Source organism: Euprymna scolopes, chromosome 19, assembly GCF_053919585.1.
Source record: "Euprymna scolopes isolate OS-2025 chromosome 19, ASM5391958v1, whole genome shotgun sequence".
In the NCBI taxonomy this organism is placed as follows: Eukaryota; Metazoa; Mollusca; class Cephalopoda; order Sepiida; family Sepiolidae; genus Euprymna; species Euprymna scolopes.
The window spans coordinates 95,973,579-95,985,819 of NC_136500.1; the positions used below are offsets into that span (position 1 = coordinate 95,973,579).

The following is a 12,241-nucleotide window of genomic DNA, read 5'->3' on the forward strand; positions in this document are numbered from 1 at the left end:
ATATGTATCAGTGGTAGATATATTACATTAGAATATTGTTTATTGCTTTAAATGAAATCTTCTAATATAAGGTATACTTCTTTAATAGTTGTGATTTCCTTTATGAATTAGATGAAGATATATCTCTCTTATATATATTAAACTTTTAGATTTTAAACTTAATTTTTTCTTTATAAACTATTATTTTGAAGGCTTTAAGCTGTTATCCAAGCTTGTTGCAACTATTTCCAGATGTTTATTTTCAGTTAGACAAAAATAAATAATAAAAAAACGTTAACAACACCTTTTCTCAGAGCAGAATTCAAAAAAAGTTATTCAGTTCTTATGAAAAATACTAGTAAATTCGTATGAATCGGCATGACAGTTCTCTGTAGATGGTCTGCAGAAGTTGGTATATGTGGACTTTTTTTTTTTGCTATCTTGGTAAGATGATCTGTTCTGGTAGGAGGATGTGAATTAAACTTGATCCTGCATGTACAAACTGTATGTGGCAAGTTTTGTAAGTTTTTTTGTTTTTTTTAACCTATCATTCCATCTCACTTATTAATTGGGGTCATGTTTATAACAGCATAAAGTCTATAGTGTCATGTTAGATGTGAGTGACTGCTAAACTCCTACTAGCTCGTTCTTTCTGAGGATGCAGAGGAATGACATAGCTATGATTTGTTGGATTTGTGTGTACCCTGACTCCCTGCTATTTAGATTAAAAGTGCGCAACTGGAGTCTGTACAACATTGCAACCACCTACAATGGTATGGACATATTGAACAAAGCTTTGGTTAGATTATTAGATGTACACACAGTTGAGGGTAAGCAAGGAAAAGCATGTTGAGAAAGACTTTGAATGATTTAGCCAAAGATGAGCTCAAGCAATGTCATGCCAAAACCAACATAAATGATAGTTTCATAGAGAAAGTCAATCTGTGCCTCCATGACAGACATGCACCCCATATATAATGTAGAAGAGACATGTTCAATGACAAAAGGGAAATCTAAATGTGTATGCATCATTTAAATATTGAATCCTCTCTAAGATGAAAGTGTATACTTTTGTAGCAGCTTTTCTTTTTTTCCAGCTTATACATACATGTTTGAATCAATTTTGTTGCAGGCTTTGGAAGAAAATCTCAAGAAAGTTGAAAGTGATCTAGAGACTGAGAAAATAAACGGCCTCAAAAAGAACAAGTTAATTAAAGGTCTTACACAGAACCTGCATGATAAAATGAATGAGGTGAGTCCTGGCATATTTAGCATTTAAGGATGATCAAATTTGTTTCACACTTTTGATCAAATATGGAGTCAGGCATTTAATTCTAATGCAAATTATATAAAATGCTATCATTATTTGATGATTTTGGAAAAAATGAATTGTATAATAAAGTTTGGTCTCTGAAATTTTTCAATTCTGTAACAAAGCAATATGTTTTCAGATACTTTGTAGAAAGTTCTTTAATGTTACCAAGCATTGTAACATTCTTGTTCTCTCAGATATATATATATATATATAATTACAAAGGAAAATGAATTTGCTTTTTAAGAGTGAGGTCTTGTTTTTGTAATCAATGTTTTGTTCATTCTGAGTCGATTCAGGATAAATTATTAAAATGTCATCTGGTATTATATGTAAATGAAGTAAAATAAAATGAAAATAATATCAATGTTGACAAACCACACAAACCGTTTAAAGTACACATGTGCATGATGGACATTGGATTTGAAAAATTGTCCTTACTGTTCAATTTCAAATGTATAAGGGTTATCCTTTGATAAAATAAGCTATTAGTTATATAGATGTATTCAGCATGTACTGTTATGTTGTGCAAATATGAAAATAACATTCATATTCTGTAAAATTGATAAAATAACATTTCTTTGTTGAAAATACTATTAAAAGGACGTAACCTTAAAATGAATTCTGGATAAATTTAATTGTTTTTTTTTTTTCTGAAAAAAAAAATTACTAAAATAAAATTTTTACACTGAAATTGAAGATTTTACAAACAAAATATATTTTTTTGTTTGTCGCATGTCAACTCTGTATGAGAACCAGACTATGGCTACTTTTCATTTTCCTTTTCAATTATTTGGTTGGATATTTATCCATATTTTTATAAGATTCTATTTTTTTAATTTATTATTTCTATAAAACAGACATAACATACTAAATGTCACATTTTCTTTTGTGTATGTCTATGGATGTAGACAGATTGTATTTTGTATGAATATTAACAAAAAAAATGGCATTCTACTGTTTTCAGTACCTAATGTGAGATTCAATTATGAAAACAACTTTCTGTAATATACTAATATATGTATATAAGATAGTTTGATTGAAGCATTGCTTGTAAATAAGTATATAGGTATTTACTAAGGATGTAAGCAATACAGAATAACAGAATATGTAAATGAAGATAAAGAAAAACAAATAATTGATAATATTTGTGATATTTTTCCAAAACTTATCTTTTTTTTTAATTAAATAAAAATTTAAAAAATAAATGCAAATCGATATGAATAATATTAAAAGAATAATAACTAACATTTTTCACTTATTTAACTAAATATAATGAACTAACAGAAACCATTTCCCAGTATTGCCTGGGGTAATATAGGAAAATGATAAATAAAAAATTAAATATCAAATATTTTTGAATGAATGTGTGTAGTCATTTTTATGAAATGGTTAGTAGGAACCTCCACTGCTCACCATGTTGATGTCATAATTTAATAAAAAAAAGTTTTGGTAGGAAAGTATGAGGATCGAACCCGAACCCTTGAGGCAAAGTTGGAAATTAAAGTGTGAAAAAAAACATGCGACGTTAACCATTGGGCCACCGCGAAATACTAACGGAAATGCGCTTGAATTTATTTAAGTATTTAGAATTGGCAGGTGCACATTTTAATGACTCAATGAGGTCAACTTTGACTGCGGGACAGTATTTTAGTTACTGCAGGAACACTTTTTTTTATTTTTATTTTCCAAGATATTGGGGGGGGGGGGCAGCTCCCCATAACAAAGGAATTGTCCAAATTGAATAGCAATTGTCTGATATAAGGAAAATTTCCACATTGATCAAAGCTGATTGCTTTCGGACATTTCCGGCGATCGCGACCGGAAAAAAATACCGCCAGAATTGGTGTCATTTTTATTATACGAAAAAGCCTAATCCACATGCGGCGAGCGAAAAATGTTGAATATTTATCTTCCCGAAGTCGAGCAAATTAAATAGACAGGCGACCCCTATTGTTAACTCATAGATATTATGATTTATATGTGATATAAAGTTTTAAGAAGTTGTAAGCCGACCGACCGCTTTTCTGAAAAAAGCCTTTTACAGAGATACACAAAAAGTGAACATACACACATTTTCGCTTTTATATTTATAGATTAGTTCAAAATTCAATAAGTACCGAAAATGTTGTGAAAATATGATTTTTGGTAGATTTATAAAAAGAATACTTGTATGTTTGCAGATTAAAAGTAACCACAACATAATGATGTACTGTAGTTTTAAATCAAATAAAATATAGTTTTCTAAGTGTTCATTCAAAGAATATGGTTGTCTTTTCCAATTATAATATTAATAAAAAAGTGGTAAATTAAAATACAATCAAAACATGAAATCCATCATCATGCATTTCAATGTCTTCGTAAAGAAGTCATTTTTATAATCTGTTATAAATGATAAAAAAAATCAATTACGTTGTACGATATTTTGTGATGTGTAAGGTGAAAGTACCAATAGTCATAAAAATCCATGGCCGTTTTCCTCCAGAGTACGTATAAAGTAAATAGAACTGTTATATTATTAATAGTAGCATAAACAATAGTAGTAGTAGTAGTAGTAGTAATACAGATAGCAATAATAATAAATATAAAGAGAAAAAAAAGTAGGTTTCTGCCATGCAGATCTTTCATAGATATGAATGCTGGAAAGTGCAAGGAGAAAATCTGTTTAAATTCAAGTAAAGTCCCCTGACACTTGCTGCGGGTCTGTCAGACTAAAATCAAACATCATAAAAAAAAAAAACTTATCCAATACAAAATATTCCCCAAAACTATTTACTATTAAGATTTATTGAAATTAAAAAAAAAAAAAAAAAAAAACTATTTTGGAAATATTCAGTATTGAATATATATTTTATTATTTTTTTATTTATTTTAATTTGAGACTCACAGCAAACATTGGAAGACTTTGTTTGGTTTTAATAGAAAATATGTGGCCTGAGCATGTCTACAATAAAGAAAACTGTTATATTATTAGTAGTAGCATTAATAATAAGAATAAAATAACGATAAATAAAAGTAGTAGTAGTAATAATAAAAATAACAATACTACTAATAGTATTAGTCACAATCGCAGCAGCAGGCAATGTAGTGTTTGTTTATTTACAAATGCCAAGAATTGGTACAAAATTGTGTTGTAATGATCATAGTACTAAATCAAATTTACAAAAAAAATGTAGATTTCTGCCGTTCTGAGCTATCAGCTATAAATGACACAATGAAATTAGGGAATTGTGCGTTTTGTGAATATGTTGCTCAAATAACTGTATTTGTTTTTTTGATGAGTGATTTAAATGAATAATGTAAATTGTAGTTTTATATTAAAGAAAAAAATGAAGTAAAAATTAAAGATATGAAACGAAATGTAAGTAGTTTAAGTTTAGTTAAGTGTATTTGGAAGCGACGCTGAGAATTTTTTCTGTTTTTGAAAATACAAACTGTTAATCAGGATTGCGACTGGTTCTAATGTTACTGTGTAAGGAGAACTGCTGATTCGTGGTTATTCCGTCATTCTCTTTAACTAAAAATGAAAGAGGATCATTTGTTATTTCAAGTTTTTTTTTTGTCTAACATTAGTATGCAGTAAATGATTGAATGTAAGAAGACGGATAATTTTTTCTGTGACATGTGGATCATGTATTATTATAAAAAAAATTGCTGGTGATTTTGGGATCTGTGGGATGACTAGGATTAAAAAGGGAAAAAATATTTGCTATTACCTATGTGAGATTACGTATTTAAGATAATGAGCCAGGGAGGATAAATTGTAACATTAAATGGCAACAAAATGTGCGCATTCTTGTGTGAAAACATGCAGTATTTGTTGGAAATAATGAGTGTGACAGGTTTACATAGAAATGGCCTTATTGTTTTCCTATATTGCCGATAGTTTCATTAATATAGATAAAAACAATATTTCACTCATTTCGAATTTTAAAAGAAAATGAATTAATAAATATTTATATAATATAATGATAAATATTAAAGTATTTTTACATTATTCTAGGTACTTGTACAGTTTAATCAAGACATTAACAAATGAAAAATTACATTGTACATATCTGTTATGGAATGAAGTTCTCCAGAAAAAAATTTCACTTAATTTGATCAAGTAAAGGTGTTTTTTTTTACAGTGAAAAAGCAATTTGTTATGATACCAATCAAAAGGTAGCCATGTTTCAATTTTTAGGAAGAAAATCTATAATTTATCATGGGGAGAGGCGTGTCGGTGCTTTAGACGGAGTTATCTCACCGTGGCGTGTTCTAAAAATCCAAACCTGGCTACTTTCAGTGCGCTGTCACAAGTCTTTTTCCACTGTAAAAAAAACAAAAACAAAAAAAAAAATTGCTTTATCAAATTAAGTAAATCTTTTTTTTTTTTTTTTTTCGGGGAACTTCAGTCCAAAACATGTACAATATAACTTTTTTTTTCAATATTTTCATGTTTTAATGTCTTGATTAAACTGTACAAGTACCTTATTCTAAATCTATATTTTTCTATGAATTTGGTATCCTTCAAGGGACAGCCATCTTTGCATATTTGTTTTCTCTAAAAAAAAAAAAAAAAAGTTTGAAAAATTGATAGAAAAGTTTTTTAAGAAAAATATCACAAATATTGTTTTCAATTTTATTTTGTTCATCTTTTCTCACTGTTCCAGTTTTTTCTAAATGCTTATATACTAGTTGACAAGGGACAGCATTATAAAAAAGGCCTGATAGTTGCCAAAAGCTTTTGGTTTGTATGTTTGTTTTAAAGCAGTAGCAACAACCATAACTACTAGTCCCTGCTTTATTAACCAATATAGAATTTTTGAAATTATATATTTTTAATAATATAACAAATACTGATTCAACAAATCACAGGTTGTACAATAATAATATAAAACTTCTAATAGAAATATATTCTGCACGTAAAAACACTATCATTTGATAAGTTTTGTTTTTGTTCTGTTTTAGTATTGTAGTTTAGTAAATGTCTTGGAAATCCTTCAAAGCCCAATGTTAAGAAAATGTTATATTGTTTTTTTTTTTTGTTTTGTTTGTTTTTTTGCTAATGATTATTTAATATTAACTCCCATAATAGGTACAAGAATTACAGAAACAAATTCTCAAGGATAAAGATGATCTCAACAAGACTAGACAAGAACTTTATGAAGTAAGCTTACAGAAGCATAAGGTTAGTTCATTTTTATTCAATTCATGTTCCAAAATTTATTTTTTCTAAACACTCTGTTGGCAACATTGTGTTTTAATTTATTCCAGAAAAGAATATTGCTGGCGATGCTTTTACTCTCTCTAATAGAGGTCTTATAGTTTAGAGCTCTAAAAAATTTAAACTAAAATTGAAATCTATTTTTAATATAATATAATATAGAAGGTAATATCAAAGTAATAAAGTAATTTTGCAATTGACATTGAGGATTATGCTACATTTCTGCCAATGCGCACATAAATATGAATTTTGGTGAAGAGAACAAGTCTGAAGAAAAACTATGCAAATGAATAAACTGAGTGATTTAAAACGTTTCATCTTTTAAGTATTTTCTGTCTTAAAATTTCTTTTTAAACTAGATTTATTTGAAAATTTATTAAATAAATGCTCCATGTCCACTCCGTTTTTTAACGTACTTCAATCTTTTCAAAGATAAACAAATGATTTTAAACAATGTTTAAATTTCCATCCAGAAAAAAATTAACAGATGTTAGGCTTTCAATCTACCTTTTAGTTAAAGAAAGTCCTATAATTTTGTTCTTTCTACAATTCTAAATACTAGTCCCGTCTAATACTACAGCAGCAGTGATGTGTGTGAATTTTTTTTTTTTTTTAATTTAAAAAAAAATTAATTCATTCCTTTTTTTTTTACTGTTTCTTTTACTTGGCTAATGCATTTACTGATGTTTGTCTTACTGTCACATATTAAAATTGTATATTTTATGCGCTCTGCCAAGCCTCTTCCCCAATCACTGCTGGTTTAATATTAGACTAGATGAGCTTTTAAGAGAGACTAGCAGGGGTACCCGGCGATGCCCAGGTGTTTTGAGGTGTGTGTGGTTTTGGGTAAATCAAACTAAACTAAAATAAAAAAAAAAAGTTTTGGTTAGGTGAGTATGAGGATCGAACCCGAACCCTTGAGGCAAAGTTGGAAATTAAAGTGGGAAAAAAAAAAAGTGCGGCGCTAACCATTCAGCCACCGCGACATACAACGGAGACACGTTTGAATTTATTTATTTATTAAAAACAGGTGTCCGCAATAGAAGTTAACTCTGCAACTTCCGTTTGACCTAATTAAGAATGTCAAATAGAATCATGCACTTAACTTTTGCTGCGAGGCAGCTTTTGGGTTTGTTTACCCAAATTTGACTTTTTTTTTTTTCCCAACAGATGTTTGGGGAGGGGGAAACCAGCTCCCAATTGTCCAAATTGAATAGCAATTGTCTCATATACAACATTGATCAAAGCTGATTGCTTCTGGGCGTTTCCCGGCGCGATGCCGAGAACACCTCCGTTTGAATTAGTTTTTTTTTTTTATATGAAAAAGCCCAATCCAAAAAAGAAGCCAAAACAGCAATAATTTTGTAAAAATCGACGTAAATAAATCCATACGCTACATGCGTTCTCAAATCCTAGATATTATTATCTACGGCCTATATAAATACGATCGTTGACCGTGTGCAAGAAAAGCCTTTGCGAGACCTACCCGAAATGGTCACACACATTTTGCCTTTTATATATATAGAAGATGAAATAATCTAGGTTATTTGATCAAATCATAACTATAAAAGGCAGATCTGATATTTTCATAATCAAACTGTAGCAGTGAACCACTGTTCAAAAATCTGAATCCTCTAAAAGAAATAAACGCCTGCTGTTATTTTCAGTGGCTCAATATATTTTTGTATCTCTCAGATGATAGCAAATGAAGTTTAACTACATTCAATACCTCTTTTATCAAAATACAACACGGTGAGTCACACGTAACCAGGAAGTCAATGTATATATGTTGTAGAAAATGAGATTGGAAAAATACATATCAATAAAATGTTTTGATTAGCCGTTACGTTTGACTCTTATTTCTTTGCTTATCATGTGTGAAGCAATTCTATACAATTGATTAATTTTCATGTTCATTTTTTTCATGCTTTCACTTTCATCATAAAACATTTTCATCTCATTTTTTTCTCCTTCATTAATGTTGCATTTATTTTGTGACTGCATGGTGATCTATTGAGGTTCTAATCCTGCACTACTGGGCATCATTTAACAAGGTTGTCTTTAAGATGATTTGGATTCGTTAAATTAATACCTGGTAATTAAAAAAAAAAAAAAAAATGTAAATAACAAAACTTAAAATATTCCAGTTTTCTATAATATTTTGCTTGAAAATAATTGTCTCTTATTCACTTTTCCAAACATTTTGCTATTAATCTTAATTTTCTGCTGTTATTTTTGAATCTCAACTTATCTCTTGCTGAAATATTGGAAACTATTATCCAATCCTAACGAGGATATTTCATGTTTTGGTTAAGTATCCTGATCTTGTTTGCTGTGTTCATGTTTCATCTGTTGATTTATCCGGCTTTCTTCAGGTGCCATTTCTCCCAACTTAAAGCAATTTTTGTTAAACTAATTCTATGCAATGAATCACTTACAATCACAGCTGTTTTATAGTGTCTCTATCCCCTCCCACCCAGCTTAAAAAAAGTCAATTTGCCATTGTTATGTTAAAAATCATAGCAAAAGTATCAAAAAGTCATTTTGTCACAAAGGGTTTTCTCTTAAAAAAAAAAGTGTTTGTATAGTTTTATAGCGGAAAATGAGGTAAAATATTTTATTGAATTAATAAAATATTAATTAAAAAGAATTTATTCTCATTATCTGAACAAAATATAAAAAAAACTTTTGATCCGAACCCCATGAAAGTAGTTATAATTTGATAGCAGATACATTCTTCTATTTAAAGTAAAATTGACAAATGATTCGAAAAATACAAATTTCAGGGGGTAAGATGTGAACTAGCATTGTGTAGTATTTTTGTTTTTTTTTTGTTTTTTAATAAAAAAAACATTAAAGAAAATGTTCTTCCATGTAAAAATGATGTCATTGGATCACACACACACATATATATATATATATATATATATATATATATAACTAGCCTGGGTGCCCAGCGTTGCCCGGGTGTTTGGAGGTGTGTTGAGCAAAAAAAAAAAAAGTGTTAGTAGGCAGGCAGGCTCAAACCCATACCGCAAAGGAGGAAAAGAATGTGATGTCTTTGCTGTTGCGCTCATCACCAAACCGGAAGTGACGAATGTTTGAATTAAGGCTAGTCAATCGAAATATCAGCGAAAAAAGCGACCCCTCCCCTGCTGAAAAGTACCCAGTTGAGAGTGAAGGAATTAATGTTTTTAGCCAATTTTTCGATATTTGTCGTCTGAATGGTCGAGCTTAAAAACGATACCAATCTTGTGAAAATCCTTTTCCTCTGTCGAAAATTTTAGGCAGACATATATACATACATACATTTAAGCAGACAGGTGAGATTTATATTATAGACTAGTGGGGGTACCTGGCGTTGCCCGGGTGTTCAGAGGTGTGTGTGTGTGTGTGTGTGTGTGTGTGTGTGTGTGTGTGTGTGTGTGTGTGTGTGTGTGTTGGAGGAGTGGGTAAATCAAAACAAGAATAAGCGAAGTAATAACCCTGTTTAAATATTCAAAAAACAAAAAAAAAAAAAAAAAGTTTTAGGATGAAGGTAGGCTCGAACCCAAAGCCTTGAAGTTAATAGTCTGATGACATAACACGACATTGTGAAAGCAGTCACTTTAGATGAGTTGAAAATAAGTGTTTATAAACCCAGTTGGTTTTCTAGGTCAAATCCCATGCCATAGCAGCAGCAGGAGCAGTAGAGAGAAAACGAATTCACAGCGCGAATTTTGTAAGATAAAAGTTGCTGAAATAAAATATTTTTACATCATTTCGTAAGTGTCACATATGATCTCGATAGCATATAAAAAGTTATAAGAAATAGTAAACCCCCCAATAATAAATCAAAATTTTATATTTTAATTGGTCATAATTTCTGGTGGACATCATCCAAAGTCAAATTGAAGATTAAGTTTTAATAATTAATTCTATATAGAAAGTAAAGTATCTCATATTGGCTTTATGGACAGAAAATGTCTGATAGCTGATTGTTTGAAAAATCATTGCAACAGTATTTTACGGGAATTGATTTCCATTCACATTCATTTTTCTTAATAGTGTGATTTTATAACTGCAGTGATAAGGGGAACTATAAAAAAAATTAAATTAGAAACTCCTTTGCTCAGGTTCAATTTGAGAACATTAAATCTATTAAGGATTTTGATGTTGCTTACGAAATGGAGAATATTTGTTTTAGCTGCCATATTTAATTTTTCTAGAGGACAAACACCAGTAATAAGTACTCTGATTTACATTAAACAGGCAAACTAAATATTATCAGGTGCCTTTTATCATTGTCAGTAATTGATTGGGAAGCTTAATGACCATGACAAATGAAAGACACATGAAGGAGTTTGAAGATTGCAACAACTGGAATTTGAACAAAAAAAATTCAAGATGAGGACAACCACCTGAAACCTGTAAATAACAATATATCAGAAATATTAGCAAATATTAACTTTGTTAATGAAACATTTGAAGCATTTTTTAAATACTTTTTCTTAGCAGCAAATTGGAATTCTTGATATGATGAGCACATGCAAGAATTCTTAATTTTCTTTGGTTTAGAAGCACTAATCAACCATAATGCTTGACTTTTGTCTTTGAACTTTAATTTAAGCCTAAAGTTATTATTTAATCAAGTTTGAAGATTAATTTCGAATTTGTGATTTTGAAAACAAAGTATCAATTAAGAGAATCTCTTAATTTAATTAAATATTAAAGGTATATGTCAAGTATTATGGTTGATTCGTTTTGCCTAAACCAAATGAAAACATGAATTTTCATTGCAACTTGCCTTAGTAAAAAATATATTATTCCTAGATTATTAATGATGCCTATTTGCACCTGGATTTATCCCTCCCCTAATTTGATGTTGTTATTGGTGTTTTTTCTTTTTTTTTTTTTTCTTTTTCAGTATACTTATTGTTGTATTTTGTCTTTTTTTTTTAACATTAAAATAAAATAAGAATTAAATCTCATTAAAATAAAAATCAAACTTAAAAAAGAAACTTATTTTTTCTTTATTTCTTTATCTGTTGAGTCTCATGGTGAAATTTGTGCTTTATTTTATTAACTAAATATCTTTTCTTGTTGGCATTAAAACAAGTAAAGTTTCAAACAAAAAAAAATAGTCCATTTTAAAGGCATTTTTTAAATATTAAACTTAGTTTATTTCTATTAAACAGAAAAAACTCTGAATTTTAACAAGGATATTCTTAGGACAGAGCAAATACAATGTTTTCTCATCTTGCATGTTATTGCTAGTTGACACAATGCTTACTTTAAATGCTTAAATGAAATTGAATGAAAAATAGATTCATAAAATTGTAAAAACATCATGAAGATAGAATATTTGGCAGATGTTCACTGAATTAAAAAAATATGTATAATTTTACTAGGGTTAAGAGGTCATTGTATAAATTTAAGGTAAACTGATGTCCTTACTTTTGATATCATGTGTTTGTATATTTATCTGCTTTAACTTCCTTCAGTTCATTAGTGTTAGCTGAAGACTATTAACCACAACTTTTTACATCTTCAAGGTTGTCATCTTTATCATAAAAAATGGTTAAACCAGAATTGCTGTGTACATTTGTTTACTCCAACTCCTGTTGATGTTGTGAACAATCAAGTTTGAATACAATTAGTTCTTCACATAATTTTTTATTATCAAAATCATTGAACACTAACAAATACAAGTAAGCATTTAGTTAAAGGTTTAGTGTGAAATTTTGATCCTGCCAACACTA

The 12,241-nt window shown here is 29.2% G+C and overlaps 1 protein-coding gene across 5 annotated transcripts in view; it reads left to right on the plus strand.

The window, feature by feature from the left end:
* Positions 1-12,241, plus strand: part of LOC145239850 (uncharacterized) — a 242,332-nt gene that overhangs the window by 112,117 nt on the left and 117,974 nt on the right. For all 5 annotated transcript variants that reach the window (XM_080103403.1, XM_080103402.1, XM_080103404.1 and 2 more), the window contains 2 exons: positions 1,112-1,231; positions 6,372-6,464. In XM_080103403.1, the coding sequence (XP_079959529.1) occupies positions 1,112-1,231; positions 6,372-6,464 (213 nt within the window). The remainder of the gene's footprint in view (positions 1-1,111; positions 1,232-6,371; positions 6,465-12,241) is intronic.